At 39.0% G+C, this 17760-nt stretch overlaps 1 protein-coding gene across 3 annotated transcripts in view; it reads right to left on the reverse strand.

The window, feature by feature from the left end:
* LOC131935399 (aquaporin-4-like) overlaps positions 1–17760 on the reverse strand; it is a 34754-nt gene that overhangs the window by 16491 nt on the left and 503 nt on the right. For 2 of the 3 annotated variants that reach the window (XM_059291788.1, XM_059291786.1), the window contains exons 2-3: positions 5906–5983; positions 4973–5480 (exon numbers count right to left, since the gene is read on the reverse strand). In XM_059291788.1, coding sequence (XP_059147771.1) covers positions 4973–5299 — 327 coding nt within the window. In that variant the 5' untranslated portion in view covers positions 5300–5480; positions 5906–5983. The remainder of the gene's footprint in view (positions 1–4972; positions 5481–5905; positions 5984–17760) is intronic. The other variant, XM_059291787.1, reaches the window with a different exon arrangement.

Consider the following 17760-nt stretch of genomic DNA (forward strand, 5'->3'; position numbering starts at 1 on the left):
GTGTGTACATAACACAACACATGTACATGCTACAGGTGTGTACATAACACAACACATGTACATGCTAAAGGTGTGTACATAACACAACACATGTACATGCTAAAGGTGTGTACATAACACAACACATGTACATGCTAAAGGTGTGTACATAACACAACACATGTACATGCTAAAGGTGTGTACATAACACAACACATGTACATGCTACAGGTGTGTGCATAACACACTACAATACAGGTTTGTAAAGCATCGAACGTACACACTACAGGCCTACATGTACACACTACAATACAAGTGTTTTTCTAACACATAAGATGTACACAATGCAATACAACTGTGTACATAACACTTCACATGACCCTACTATAATACAGGTGTATTCATAACACACCAGATGTACACACAATAATACTGTTATTTTCCTACACATCAGACATGTTTTCATGCTACGAACTACCTAGGCTACTTTAGTCTATTGGTCATCATCGTACCCCAACCCTCCCTTTCTCTGTGTTAAATGAGCGGTTACCGATTAAGTTGTGTGACGATCTATGCAGTGGGATTTTATCGTTGGCCAAGTACCCAAACAAATTATTTTATAAAATGACACACTGCTTATTAAATGAAGCTATATAAGATCATTACCAAAGGTTTCTTGATATTTGTCTGCTTTACAAGGGTAAAGATGGAATTTAACTCCTAAATATAACTCAAATAACTCAAACAATAATATACTTGATATTTTACAACTATCAACAGATTTATTTATTTTTTTAAATTATTAAAGTCCATCAGGATTTAAATCCGAATGGAGGCGAGCGAGTTGACGAAAATCCTTCCATCGTGTTGTTGACATGGAATAAAAACCTGCTTTTTTAGATTTAACAAACAAAGCGACAGTAAAAATAATAAAAAATAAAAACTTAAGCCTAAAATTAATTCAGAAATTTAATATTTTTAGAATCAATGCTATAAAAGTTGCAAATCTTACAAAAACTTTGCAGATCAAGTTTTTAAATAACAATGCAAATTTAAACTACATGACCTAGTTTTATTTTTATTTTTCGCTTACAATGTATACAATAAAATTTATGGCAGCCTATCGAATAGCAGGATGCCATTAGTTATGTCGCCATTTACACGTGAAAAGCAAGTTGTTTTTGCTTTTTTTTATTTATTTATTTAGTTACCGAAAATATTAAAAACATCAAATACATCAAATATTTAGTTAAGTCCGAAAAAAACCTGACAGGCAGGATTTTATAACTATATTAATTGTAACTACGCCGTGCATGATTTTTAAATTAATTTATGGACCTCTCAAATACTTTCTCGCTCACATCTATTTTGTGCTTGCTCTACGCCTTTGTAAATCTTCACTCTACATCATCTGGTGATAGTTGGAATCGAAAGTTAAATCAAAACCTTGGGAAAATTTAGATGACAAAGGGAAACCATCAGGAAGTGACGTCACCACCTAGACGCTTCATTAGCTCTAGTTAAGTGAAGGGAAAATTCTTTGGGTAGGAAATCAAGATGAATGAACTTTGTCGCATCCTCCTACCCCGATCCAGGGGCGGAACTACCATACCGCCAGACCCCGCAATGCGGGGGGCCCAGGCCGTTTAGGGGCCCAAAATCCAACCAAAAAGCAATGAATTGAACATAAAAGTATTATGTATTTTTTAAAACAATGTGTTTTTCAAAAACTAGATTAGGCCCGAAATGAGTATCCTACGTTCGTATTTTGTGTTTATATATATATATATATATATATATATATATATATATATACATATATATATATATATATATATATATATATGGGGACTCAAAAAATATTTTGCGGGGTGGCCCTTTTTTTCTAGTTCCGCCACTGCCCCGATCCTAAGTCTTCTTTATGTTTCACTGATGACAAATTTTGCGGATGTTTTTTTTTTTTTAATAAAAAAAATTTTTTTTAGAGAAATATTTAAATAACTAATGTATAGTAACAAGTAAAGAATGTATGCTTCAATACATACAATTATTTTAAATGTTGACTAGATAACGGGGCTTTCGTGTTTTTCTTTTAAATAACGTAAACAAGCGTATTTAAACGTGAATATCTACGTTATGTCCTACATAACTTGTCAATATATAACATGCTATGCTACTTAACTGTACGGTACATACACCCCCCCCCCCAACCCCCCAACCCCAAACCCCCCACCCCCCGATCGAAATATAATTTATAGAGAAAATATGTACCTTTACTAGGGGCCGACCCCTCTCCTCGGAAAATTTAGTCCGACCCCGCGCAAATTTCAAATGCCCCCCCCCCTTTAAAAATTAGTCGAAAAGAAACACTGTACATATGTTCAACCTAATTGTACTGCATATAATATGTGTTGCCACACTTAATTTGTGCTTACTAGTGCTATCATACGCATCCCAAAAATTTAAACGTTTTTCCACCTCTAATCTAATCGTTGAACTTTGGCATTTCTTCACGCTTGTAAAACTATGTTTGAGGTCAAAGTTTGGAATCACACACTTAAAAAAAAACAACTAACTGTCAAAAAAAAATGTAGAATGCTCTGTCAAAAAAAAAAGTAGAATCATGATATTGCTGAACTTGGCGCTTTAGATACAGGGGTATGTAACTCCTCAAGGTCGCTCGAGGTTTAGTTCCAGGCTAACCCACATACGCCTTGCCCCCCCCCCCCCCCCGGGGTCAGTGCATGGCTATCAGCCAGCTACGGATCACAGACCTGTCTTATCAAATTCTCCCGTCACCCCGGACGTCAGGATGCCAGACTTTGACAGGTGCGACCAAACACCGGGCCTGGAATGATGGTACCTGCAGTAGGTGGCTAACACGTGACTCCCGTCGACGCCCTGATTGGTCCGTGATGTTGGCACAGTTTAAAAATGATAGGAGTTAGACGCTAAGGGCCTAATGTAGGGTTTCTATGGGGTCAGTGGATAGCCAGTGACCTTTTATAGTGAGCCAGTGACCTTTGATGGTTAGCCAGTGACCTTTCATAGTGAGCCAGTGACCTTTCATAGTGAACCAGTGACCTTTGATAGTGAACCAGTGACATTTGATAGTTAACCAGCGACCTTTCATAGTGAGCCAGTGACCTTTGATAGTGAACCAGTGACCTTTGATGGTTAGCCAGCGACCTTTTATAGTGAGCCAGTGACCTTTGAAGGTGAGCAGGTTGATGCACGAGCCACACCCCCACCATCTTCAGCAGCAGCGTCTACAGGGTATCACGTGATCACGTGATTATAATTACTGCCACCCGCTTAACTTTTAGCTGTCCTAGCATCGCACAATTCCAATATATTCCGGGTACCCGTTAAAGCTGAGTGAATTCAACCTGAACTACAATTAGCTTCAAACAAGATTCCCACTTAATCAGTGTTTCTTCCAGACTTTTCCAGACTTTTTTCTCCGGGGGGGGGGGGCGGTCAACTTTTTTCGGGGGGGGGGGGACACTAATAAAAGTGTATGTTTACTATATAAAATCCAGTTCGTTCGGGGGGAGGGGGGGGGGGCGTTAGACTTTCTTCGGGGGGGGGGGGGGGCACTGCCCCCCCCCCCCTTCGAAGAGATGCCTGGAAGAAACTCTGCCCTTAATTCTTTTAAATCAAAATTCTACAAAAACATATACATCTCCCATAGCCCCAATTGTTCATATAGTTCTACCTTTGTAATGTTCACAATTTAAACCAATCCTCGTATTCTATTACCTTTTTTTTTTAAAGAATGAAATTCGCAACTAAGCCTGGTTTTCTATAACCAGCTCTGTTTATTTCCGGTTATTCTTGTTTTTTAAGAAGGACGAATGTTTACAGTTCTAATTTAACCCATTAAGTGTCAAACATTTGGTGTTTTGATATATAATAAGGTGGCTCAGAAATATACATGGCGTCTGTTAAATAAACATTGAGTTTTATTTACCAACGTTAATGTTTTTATTAGTTTGGAATCTTTTTTTAAAAATATACGAATGAGCATTGTTATGTAACTAGTTTTAAAATCCTGCCAAATCTAAAATAAAATTTCCACGATCATTCTGTTGTATGCTCAATCTAAGTAAGACTAACAATTTTATGTTGCGCTCAATGCAAGATTTTAGCCAACATATGGCTTCAAAGGACCGAGGCTTCAATAGATCTATGGCTAGACTAAATCTGCCCTAACTTTACTAGCCTAGCAACCAAACAAGCAAAGTCACATGACAATGCACACCGGCCAATGTATTACATGGAGAGATTAAATGGATTACTGGATTAAAGTTAAAAGTTGGGAGCATTTACTTTGAAAGTACGACTGAGATAAACTCCGAGTCAAAAACTAGAAAAAAAAAATCTGAAGCAATCCTGCAACTTTTCTACAGAGTGACCTACATAGTTGTCGAACTTTGAGTCAGCACGGCCGCGGTTTGATGCACGAGTTATTCATCTTGTTTTTGTTTTGAGTGAGTAATATTGTGGATGAACAAATAAATGAAGATTAATCACGCGATTAAACAGGAAGTTAGGTGGAACCGGCATTAAAGAAGTGTTGGGATCAAACGCTGAAAGGGATAGTAAATTAACATCGTTGTGATTAACGTCATGCAATTAAAATTGTTTAATTGTTTTTCCACCTGTTGTTTCATGCTTAAATTAAACGGCTGGTCTACAAGATTCGCTAAGTTTTATTAAAGTGGAAAATGAACAAAAATGGTGATTTGGCAACTCATACACCCAATGTTTCTTTCAGACTTTTTTCTCCGGAGGTGCGGGATGGGGGGGGGGGGCACTTGCAACTTCGGGGGGGGGGGGGGGTTCCGTGCTTCCAGGTAGGGTGGGAGAGATGCCTGAAAGAAACACTGCATATACTAGAACAAATAAAACTGAGTTATTTCAGTTGAGAGGTTGAAAAAAAAACGGTATCACTCACCTGGAAGAGGTTGAAAAAAACGGTATAACTCACCTGGAAGAGGATGAAAAAAACAGCTTTGGCCAGGCTGATCTTTCTAGTGGCCAGCATGGCCACGGTGACCGCTGGGTTGATGTGACCTCCCGACACGTGGGCGATGGCCCAGACAATGGTCGCCACGCTCAGGCCGAAACACAGGGCGATCTGCACCACGGGGGAGGTCGTGTTCTTCTCCCCCTGCAGGTTGATGCACGAGCCGCACCCCACCATGGTCAGCAGGAGCGTCCCGAGGAACTCCGCCACGATCCCCTTCCAGAGGCGGAGACTGGAAATGTCTTCCATGCTGGTGGCGGGTTTCTTGACCTTAGCAGGCGCCGACATGGCCGGATCCCTGACGACAACCTCAAGCTCGGGCTCAATGTACTCGTCGATCTCCGCCAATCGCGGGCGTCTCTCGGCCGTCTCCGCGAGCTGTTCACGTGACGATGACGCGGCGTGGACGGAGCCGGTTGATGTGGCTGAGGACAGGGAGGAGGGTCTCTTAGCCACCTCAGGGGCGTCGCTGTTGGGGGAGGATGGCGAAATTAGGGCGGTGGTGGCTCTTCCTTTAGCAGACATGAAGAAAACTAGCGAGTGGGGAGGAGCGTGCTATCCTCCAAAAGTCACTCAAGGATAATGGCATGCGAAAGGTCGAAAAATTCGTGAATTTCTAATCACGTTACGAAATTTTCTTTATTTTTTTAATTTTTTTTTTCGAACAAAAAAGTCACTGGTAAAAAAAGTGCATTGTTTTTGAAAAAAAATATTTCTTCAATTCTATTTTTTTATAATTTATTGATATGTTTAGAATTCGAAAGCGTTCAGAGTATATAAGTAGAGTTATTGTTAACGTATCACAAAGCCCAGTTGGTTAAATTTTGTTAGAGAAGAAATGAGCAGCGTAGAAGCGAAGGGTGGGGTGGCTACAAGCGAAGCAGGGAATGGTACCTGAATGTGTCGGAATGCTGTGATGATCACGTGACACCTCTCAGAGTGGTTCCAGCGCTCAGAGAGGAGGGTTTTCAGCTGAAAAGAGAAAGAGGGGTAAAAATGTACAAAATGAAAAGATCAACAAAAGATAACAGAGTTGGTATAGACGGGCGTCACGTGATAGGTTTGTCAACTTCAACTTGACTGTGTGCGAGATAAGGTTGTATTGATAGCCGTTTGGTTAAAAAAAAATTTGATAAAAGGTGTCAAGTATAAGACATGTATAATATAATCAGCGAGAAATGTTCGTTGTTGAGACAAGCGCGTAGTTAATGTAGTGGGTCTATAGCTTGAGATTTATGTCACTTGTATTCCTATTAGATGTAATATAATATCTGGCTGTTTATACGAGATGTTTTTTTATTAGATTGATGCTATTTATTTTAATATTATATATATATATATATATATATATATATATATATATGTATATATATATATATATATATATATATATATATATATATATATATATATATATATATATATAAACAAAACAACAAAAAAAAAACAACGTTCAAATAATCTTGATTTCCTAATTAGTATAAGTCTTAAAGTTTTGCTGAATTAGGCATATCGATAGTCTAAAGTTGGTTTGATTGTGGCTCTAATTGGTCTAATGAAACTTGTTGGAACGAGTACAGAGACGGGTCAAAACACGGGTTAAATTAGAGTACATAGAAACGGGTCATGAACAAGGGTCATGAACCATTTATAAATACTGATCTAGAAGGGGTCATTGGGTCGTCCCGTGTAGGGGTCATTCGACGGTCTAGAGAAGGGGGTCTTTCGATGGTCTAGAGAAGGGGGTCATTCGATGGTCCAAAGAATGAGGTCATTCGATGGTCCAGAGAAGGGGGTCATTCGATGGTCTAGAGAAGAGGGTCATTCGGTCGTCCCGTGTAGGGGTCATTCGATGGTCCAAATAATGGGGTCATTCGATAGTCTAGAGAAGGGGGTCTTTCGATGGTCTAGAGAAGGGGGTCATTCGATGGTCCAAAGAATGAGGTCATTCGATGGTCCAGAGAAGGGGGTCATTCGATGGTCTAGAGAAGGGGGTCATTCGGTCGTCCCGTGTAGGGGTCATTCGATGGTCCAAAGAATGAGGCCATTCGATAGTCCAGAGAAGGGGTTCATTCGATGGTCTAGAGAAGGGGGTCATTCGGTCGTCCCGTGCAGAGATCATTCGAAGGTCTAGAGAAGGGGGTTATTCGATGGTCTAGAGAAGGGGGTCATTCGATGGTCTAGAGAAGGGGGTCATTCGATGGTCCAGAGAAGGGGGTCATTCGATGGTCTAGAGAAAGGGGTCATTCGGTCGTCCCGTGTATGGGCCATTCGATGGTCCAAAGAATGGGGTTACTCCATGGTCCAGAGAAGGGGATCATATCTAGCTGTCAAGACAAATATGCTAACAGCATTTTATTGACGATGGTTTATTCTAATTTTCCAACCATTCATCGATATATTCTAGAGGCGAAACGTTCGATAATGAAAGATTGGAAATCAATTACTTCAGGCATGATTAATTCATGAGCTGCGTGAACCCACCACCGTGTATGAAGCTGTCGTGGCTAGCTAAAGTACTTTTCTGTTGCTTGGCTCAATCTACTGAGGATTCGAACCCGAATCATTCCTTGTTAGTATATGCAATTTTAAGTCTATTATTTCGAGGTCCTCTAATTCGGCCCGCGTCGATCTTTTTTGTCCACGGAATAAATGTTTGTTAGAGATGGCTGAGAAACTATGCCCCGAAAATTCAAAACAATTTGAAAATGCAGCTTTGGGTGCAAATACCATTGCCCGCCGTGTTGCAGACATCAGTGAAAACATCGTGACTCAAATATTGAAAATGCAAGCAAGTTTGGCATTTTTTAAATTGTAATGGATCAGTTGCTGGACAGCTGTTCCACATCTCAACTGCTTATGTTCATTAGAGGTGTGGATGAAGACATAAACATAACACAAGAGCTGGCTTCCCTACATAGAATGTATGGCACTGTTACCGGAGAGAATATAGATAGTTCAAAGACATGTTAAAAGATAGAAACACAGAATCGCAAGATTTACCATATTTCACAGCAGTAAGGTGGTTAATTTAAGATAAATTTTTCTGAGCAGAGTATTTAAGTTAAGAAAGTTAAGTTGACTTCCTTGAAAGTAAAGGCAAGCCACAAGCTGATGTACTTACTGTCTGATGAGGAGTGAATATAGAAATTGGCCTCTGCTGCAAACATAACTAGTCATTTAAATTTTCTGAACCTAAAACTACAAGAGATGGAAATTTAGTTTCTGATCTGCACACCCACCTAAAGGCTTTCAGATCCAAAATTTGTCATGTTTTTGGAACAAGTACAAGCCAACAACTTGACGCACTCTCAGCAGTGCAAGGTCTTTAGGCTTTAGAAGCAACCACTGAGTTCCCCACGTCATTTGCATACGAGATCATCAAATACTTCAAGCTGCAGTTTCAGTAGCGATTTTTTACTTGGATTCAAAGGCAGATAAAAGTGAGACTATTCCAGAACCAATTTGAAGCAAATGTGGCCAGTTGCAAAGGTGAACTGTAGCTGGAGGTCATTAGAGACACGTTCAAAGAAGGGCGGGTGGGTTTTTATAAGTTTTTGCAAAAGGAAGATTTTCGTAATATTAAAAGTTTTGCAGCAAAGTACCTTTCAAATTTTGGAACAAGATACCTGTGTGAACAAATATTTTCAAGATTGAAATACGTGAAGAACAATTTGAGAGCAAACTTAGACCTCAAGTGTGATTTTGGCCACCAACAGTGTTTCTTTCAGACTTTTTTCTCCGGGGGGGGGGGGGGAACACTTGAAATTTGTATATATTTCTATATAAATTATATTTCGTTATGGGGGGGGGGGACGGTTCACGTTCTTCGGGGGGGGGGGGGCGCGCTGCCACCCCGAAGGATGTCTTGAAGAAGCTCTAGCCTCCCCAAACTGATATTTGATAGTTAATGCGGCCCTCGGGCTGAAAAGTTTGGAGACCCCTGGATAAACAATACTCAATTTCTAAAGGAAACTATCCAAAAGTTATTAAATGGAATTTTCCAAAAACTATTGCTTTAAAACATGTTATTTTCTTTTAATCGGTATGCTGTTTTAAACTATTATTAAACTCAAACCATTTTTAATCAGAAAACATATTGGAAGGCATTAAACATTGCACATCAAAGCACCGTATGTGTAACAAAACATGCTTATAAAACCAACACAAATGTGAACGTTATATATGTAAACATATGTAGCCCTATGTATGTTTAAAATAAGTATAAAGATGGATAGATAAATATGGATATGTACACATACAGATCTATAGAATATATACATTGTGATGTTATTCATCTCCAGTGTAATTTATTCCGTCAATAAAAGTACGGGATTTAGTGAGATCAGCAGGCATGAAAGTCATGTAACAGCTGTAGCCAATCAAAAGCTGTGAGAACACATACACTATTCATAACCACTGGCTACACTATATGTTCTATATGTCACTGTGTGTCATCATACACCAGTGCAACCAATCATGGGGCAGTTGATTGGTGTTGTCTCGAATACAAACACAATCGAAAACAAACACAATCGAAAACAAACACAATCGAAAACAAACACAATCGAAAACAAACACAATCGAATACTAACACAGTCGAAAACAAACAATCGAATACTAACACAGTCGAAAACAAACAATCGAAAACAAACACAATCGAAAACAAACACAATCGAATACTAACACAGTCGAAAACAAACACAATCGAAAACAAACACAATCGAAAACAAACACAATCGAATACTAACACAGTCGAAAACAAACAATCGAATACTAACACAGTCGAAAACAAACAATCGAAAACAAACACAATCGAAAACAAACACAATCGAATACTAACACAGTGGAAAACAAACACAATCGAAAACAAACACAATCGAAAACAAACACAATCGAATACTAACACAGTCGAAAACAAACAATCGAATACTAACACAGTCGAAAACAAACAATCGAAAACAAACACAATCGAAAACAAACACAATCGAATACTAACACAGTCGAAAACAAACACAATCGAAAACAAACACAATCGAAAACAAACACAATCGAATACTAACACAGTCGAAAACAAACAATCGAATACTAACACAGTCGAAAACAAACAATCGAAAACAAACACAATCGAAAACAAACACAATCGAATACTAACACAGTCGAAAACAAACACAATCGAAAACAAACACAATCGAAAACAAACACAATCGAATACTAACACAGTCGAAGTCAAACACAATCGAAAACAAACACAATCGAAAACAAACACAATCGAATACTAACACAGTCGAAAACAAACACAATCAAAAACAAACACAATCGAAAACAAACACAATCGAATACTAACACAGTCGAAAACAAACACAATCGAAAACAAACACAATCGAAAACAAACACAATCGAATACTAACACAGTCGAAAACAAACACAATCGAAAACAAACACAATCGAAAACAAACACAATCGAATACTAACACAGTCGAAAACAAACACAATCGAAAACAAACACAATCGAAAACAAACACAATCGAATACTAACACAGTCGAAAACAAACACAATCGAAAACAAACACAATTGAAAACAAACACAATCGAATACTAACACAGTCGAAAACAAACACAATCGAAAACAAACACAATCGAAAAAAACACAATCGAAAACAAACACAATCGAAAACAAACACAATCGAAAACAAGCACGATCCGAAGTAAATACAAAGCTTAAGCAAAAAGTCATATAGTAACAAAATCTTAAACAAACAACCCAAAAAATGTTTTACAACCAATCAACTAACGAGCAATCTGTTGTTTTCGTTGGGTTTCTGTTTTTGCTAATTGGCTTTTGTTTTCTTTCTTTCGTCTCTTTAATTAGAATGCAAATGAATAGTTTTTTTTCATCTTAATCGCGTGCAGTATATTACGTTTTTGTATGGGGCAGAAGTCGGGCATATGCTTAGACCGTGAAATGCCCAGTGCCGCTTTACTGTAGCGTACATTCACAATCAGCCATGTTGCTCATCTAGTAGGGGAGATAACTCCAGGCAGCGATTTTAATTTGTCTAATTTCCGTAATTATTGTTGGGTTGTTGTTTTTTTCTCTGGTTCAGTGCATTTACGGGACAAGATTTTTAAAAACCCAACAACCACCCCATAGATCTGACAACCATCCCATAGGGTCTAACCATCCCATAGACCTGACAACCATCCCATAGATCTGACAACCACCCCATAGATATGACAACCACCCCATATATATGACAACCATCCCATAGGATCTGACAACCATGAGATTCACACAACCCTCTAGCAATCAAAGAATGCATCACGTCTAAATCCATAACTACATTACAGACCAACCTAGGCTAACACAATCACGGCATCAAGATTTGGATACTCGGCCACATCAATCTATTGTAGAGCAATGTATTACGCACAGTAATCAATCCGCTGTTTCGCTTTGATCAACATAATTAGCGTAATGATAAGAGATAATTTAAGACAACCCACAGCTGTGAGAAGTCATGTCGACTGGCAGGTGCTGATAAGGGAAATATGTAATTAATTAGCAGAGTGCCAGATAATGCACCCCCCCCCCCACACACACACACACACACACACACATTCCCACACACACACACACACATTCCAGTTAAGGAGGAATGAAAAACTTGTATCAGCAATTTCAACAGTTCTCATCCGTATTCAAAAATAATCTATCAAATATATTGGACCCATGTCTTAATTATCGGCAACCTAGGGTACATAGAGCACGTAATGAGAACCCCTGGCCTATTTAATCAACAAACCCTTAATAGCTATGGGAAGATGGACGCCGCTAATGCTAGCTAAAGCAAAGCTGATTAAAAATTTGATTTAATCAATGCGAGATTTGTGTGCGGATATTCCCGGCACTCTCGTCGCAAAATAAAAATCGATCCAGTTCTATTTGAAATATTTGCCTTGACAGTCAGGATCTGTGGCACTCACCAATGTGCCGTTGCTTAGTTTTACATGAATTGTTTTTACTTTCAATAAATGCAACATGCAGCACATCCGTACATGGGCATGTAACCCGTGATTGAAAACAATTAGTGTGAATCTAACCGGCTTTGAGCATTCGTTATAGTACACTGAACCAATCAGACCACTGTACATAACATGAGGTACAAATAAATCGTATGTCGAGTAACTCGTTAGATCTCCTTAACACAAGTACTACAGTAATTACATCAACAAAAGTTCATCATCAAAATGTTAATGTCATGTCACAGCAACACAAACATCGTAAGATTATCGTCATCACGGGATTAGCAACATCACGGGGTTACAAACATCACGGGATTAAAAAATCATGAGATTAGCAACATCACTGGATTAGAAACATCACGGGAATTAGAAATCACCAGGTTAGCATCATCACGAGATTAGCAACATCACTGGATTAGAAACATCACGGGATTAAGATATCACGTGATTAGCAACATCATGGGTTATGGAACATAACGGGATTAACAACATCACGGGATTATAAAAATCACAAGATTAGCAACATCACGGATAAAGAAATCACCAGATTAGCATCATCACAAGTTTAGCAAAATCACTGGATTAAGAAATCACAGGATTTTTATGAAATTACGAGATCAGCAACATCATGATATAATGATATAATCAATTATAATCAAAAGCACCTAATTATCAAAGTTACCGGACTGTCAACATCAAGGTAACATCAAAATCACTGGATTAAGAAATCACGGTTTTCGGAAAATCACAGGATTTTTATGAAATTACGAGATCAGCAACATCATGATATAATGATATAATCAATTATAATCAAAAGCACCTAATTATCAAAGTTACCGGACTGTCAACATCAAGGTAACATCAAAATCACTGGATTAAGAAATCACGGTTTTTGGAAAATCACAGGATTTTTATGAAATTACGAGATCAGCAACATCATGATATAATGATATAATCAATTATAATCAAAAGCACCTAATTATCAAAGTTACCGGACTGTCAACATCAAGGTAACATCAAAATCACTGGATTAAGAAATCACGGTTTTCGGAAAATCACAGGATTTTTATGAAATTACGAGATCAGCAACATCATGATATAATGATATAATCAATTATAATCAAAAGCACCTAATTATCAAAGTTACCGGACTGTCAACATCAAGGTAACATCAAAATCACTGTAGTAGAGAATTAATTCATGACAATTCTAACGCTACGCCTCTACCTACATCACGGAAATCCTATTATTACATCACACATTGCCAACATCACGGAAATATCCATTTCCCATCGTGAATATACACGAATATGGTAAAACTTAAGAATCTGGCATATGTATAGGCTTACATATAAGGTGTTTTTTTTCTCACCTTTTCAACTAGAGCGGTGTGGTGAGATTTGTTTGAAGTGAACCCTTGTTTTCTTTATTGTGTTAGTAAAGAAGGCGATTCAAACTCTGTCTCATTAATATTTAATACAAAAATCTATACCTCACAGCCACGCACATGAGTGTATGTGGACAAAGATAAAATCCTACGAGCATATAATTAGTCAAATCACGAATATTTATACTATACACATACTCCCTCTAAAGCATTGGTTCCATATTTTGATGAGATTTGTGTTAAGTCCACTCCCATAGAAGAAGTTCTAGATGAGATAAAGACTCACAACTTAAGCTAGAGGTTTAAAGTTTCCTAGAGTTACCTGCGCTGTAGAGAAATCAACAGGAGACACGCTTTACCAGACGGCACGACTAGAAATGGCGGGAGACCTGAGATGCCGTGACGATTGTTGTGGCTAGATCAATGAGCAGCCCAGGGCGTGGCACCTCCCCCACCCACCACGTGGCGCTACTCCACCCGCCTAGTGGTGAGCTTTTCCTTAGCGGGAGTTCCCGGTAATTGTAGCATACCTTCCTGTAGCATACCTGCCTGTAGCATACCTGCCTGTAGCATACCTGCCTGTAGCATACCGGCCTGTAGCATACCGGCCTGTAGCATACCTGCCTGTAGCATACCTTCCTGTAGCATACCTGCCTATAGCATACCTGCCTGTAGCATACCTGCCTGTAGCATACCTGCCTGTAGCATACCTGCCTGTAGCATACCGGCCTGTAGCATACCGGCCTGTAGCATACCTGCCTGTAGCATACCTGCCTGTAGCATACCTGCCTGTAGCATACCTGCCTGTCCTGTTACAGCATACTGTATGCTTCCTTCGCAATAGTGTTACTTCAGCATCATGCATGTATTTTGCTATAACTATTACCTGTATGCTTCCAAAACTCTGACGTATACTGATGTCTTTGCTTCTAGAATTCATTATAACATACTGCTAGAGCGGATATGTATGCATCTAGACCTGATACACGTATGCTACTATAAATGACACGAATACTGTTATATGTGATATATTACGCTGCCAGATTTATCTATTGCAATGTAGGCCTATTCGTCAAATGCTGAAAAGAACTAGTATTAGCCAATTACATAGGCGTAGGAAGAAGATATTGGTTAAATAATTAGCCTCGTTTTGAGATCCTAGCTTCATGATGTGTTCGTGATATGGCGTTAAAATTCCCATTTTTTGGTTTTATGCCGTTGCGTTTGCATAATTTCTTGAAAGTAAAATATGTTTTCTAAATCAAATGCATGTTTTCTTACGACTGTTAGAAAATTGAAAGCTGTATTGAGTCGAAAATGTGCTGAATATAGCTGATTGTGTAAATTGAGAAAAATAGGTCTTGAAATAATAATAACTAATACAACAGCATGATACATTTTCATTGATCTAATTGATCTAATTGATGATCTAATTGATCTAATTGATGATCTAATTTGACGTATTGTATTAAAAATACGGCTACTAGGAAAACATTTGAGATATAGGCAATATTGAAACGGTTTTAGTCAAACAAATATTTGACGAACATCGTGGTAGTTAACTTAAAGATCAAACGGATCAATCATTGGAACATACATAGGTAGCCAGAAGTAGCAATACAATTGTGGAACTAGGTAGCCAGAAGTAGCATACAACAATGGAACTAGGTAGTCAGAAGTAGCAATACAATTGTGGAACTAGGTAGTCAGAAGTTGCATTACAACTCTTGAGCTAGGTAGCCAGAAGTAGCAATACAATTTTTTAATTTTTATGAACCAATAGTGAAGAAAGTGTGAAAATAACCATTGAAACCTTGATCAATCTGCGCCCCCCACCCCCTACACACACACCCACACAACCTGGCCCACACAGACCATCTGTGTAAGGGGTGGGATTATCCTTATAGACCTTAGCCTCAACACCCGACTTTGATAGAACAGACTCCAAACTCTCTCCCTCTCTCTCTCTCTCGCTCTCTCTCTCTCTCTCTCTTTCTCTCTCTCTCTCTCTCTCTCTCTGTTTTAAAAACATTCGTGCTATAAAAATAGTTTCCACCTCAGCGGCTTTCTTTGTTCCGTGTAGCACCGGGGTACCACATCAATACCTGACATAATGGCAGCGACCTACATGTAAGAAGTCGCAACAGCTTCCGATCGATAATCCCCCTTCGCCGTTTTTATATTCTTTATAGCACACACACGCACATACACAAACACGCACACACGCAAACCACACACACACACGCACACACACACGCACATACACAAACACGCACACACGCAAACCACACACACACACGCACATACACAAACACGCACACACGCATACCACACACACACACACACACACGCACACACAAACCGACAGACGTGCGACACGTGTACTCAATACAAGTCTCGTTTTTCATCGGCGGGTTGCGGCGAGATTTGCTCAAGCGGGGCGGTTTGTGACGTCAGGATATCGTTTGTCTCCAGCGGCGGATGTGGGGACTGCGCGAGATCGATGCTGGGGGGTCAAAGGTCACGTCACGCCCTTGAACACTGTGGGATGGCGTGCTATACGATAGCGGTATGGGTTGTGGGAAATGGGAAATATATGGATACACCCATTAGAGGAAAACTGGGAAGACTAAAAGAAATATGGTAGAAACGGTAGATATGGTTGGGCCTGTGCATGAAAAAAGGGAAAAGACGGACGGACAAAAATTAAAGTTATAAATAGACCAATGGAAAGGACAAAAATGTGTCGCATAAAATATTTAATCCGTTTATCCGCTACTGTCAGAAAAATAAAAAATAAAAACTGCTTTAAAGTATTAAGCTTAGAACACCTGTGTGTTTTTGTTGTTTTAAGTCCTTTCAACTGAACTTAAATCCCAACTTGCATGCACCTAGCTAAAATGGTGCTAAATGTTGAAGTGTGTATGTGACGCGACATGCCGTCACACTAACACATTGCTGCGTCCTTTATTCCGTGTGCTTCGGCAAGGTATTTTCGTATTTATTCTTATAAAGTTATTCATTGTGTTGGTTTGTTTTGATGTTGTGTGTTCGACTCTATGAGAGCAGCGGATCACGTGACAGCAATGTACAAGTAGGCGGCTTTAACAAAAACAATTTTTATCAACTCCTTGTAAAACTGGTAGATCGTCGGAGTGTGTAGGAATGGTGCAAGGGGGGGGGGGCGGGGGCGGAGTAAGGGGAAATACAAGATATGAGATACTCTACTGCATGTCATGCATGCTAATTTATGTTAATTTATGCGAAGTTTACACAGATATCGCATGCGGAAATATTACTTCGTAAGACACACACATACACACACACACAAACACACCAACACGCATAAACACAGTATCGTCTTACATTCTTGGATTAGTTTTATATTGACATCTCATGAGATGTTTTTCTTCTTCCCACCATATATATATATATATATCTATATATATCTATATATATATATATATATATATATATATATATATATATATATATATATATATATATCCGACGTGAAATACGCATCGAAAAAGTAAACAGAGCTAAGCAAGCAGATAGTATCGTTCATAGGATCGATACACTTGTGTTCAATGTATCGATGGCACATAACTATTTGTGCTGCAAGGCTATCGATTATTCCTCAGTCAACTACAGTATCGATTACCCTAGAATAAATCGTTGGTATTGTTTGCATGATCCTAACAGATGGCAAAAAAATATTGCCGTTGAAAATAACTACCCCCCCCCCCCCCCCCACCCCCAACCCCCACTCAGCAGACTTGGAATGATGTGCTTAGGGTAGAGACAGTAGAGTGGAATGGGATTATGAAAAGAGCAAGCACAGAATCAAATATTCATATGGCTTACAGTTAAATCGTGCATAGGATTAAGCCTGGCTAAACCCCTCATTTAGCCTGGCTAATCCGATCATTTAGCCTTTAATATTTTCTAAAGATTCGACATTTTGGTTTATGAGCGCAGATAAAACCAAACGTTAAGAGGTCGGTTTATGGGTAACGTTAGATCAGAAGACGGTTAAGCTCTGAGGATAGACGGAGCTAAGCTTTAATGCGTGTTGCTGGGTTGTACTGGGATGTACAGCAGTAGACGGTACGGTAGGTGGTATTTGAGATTAGCTCCAGGAGCTAAAGTAGACTTGATATTGTCTACTTTAGTAGCCTCTAGAGCAGAGGCTAAAGTAGACTTGATAATGTCTACTTTGGAAGTATTTTAGTAGATTAACGATGTCTATTTTAATGGCCTATACAGCAGAATGATGCTAAAGTAAACTTGATAATATCTACGACTACGAAAATATTCAAGAACTGCGAAGAAA

The sequence above is a fragment of the Physella acuta genome, unplaced genomic scaffold, assembly GCF_028476545.2.
Source record: "Physella acuta isolate Inbredline_101_S28 unplaced genomic scaffold, ASM2847654v3 ptg000144l, whole genome shotgun sequence".
Taxonomy (NCBI): Eukaryota; Metazoa; Mollusca; class Gastropoda; family Physidae; genus Physella; species Physella acuta.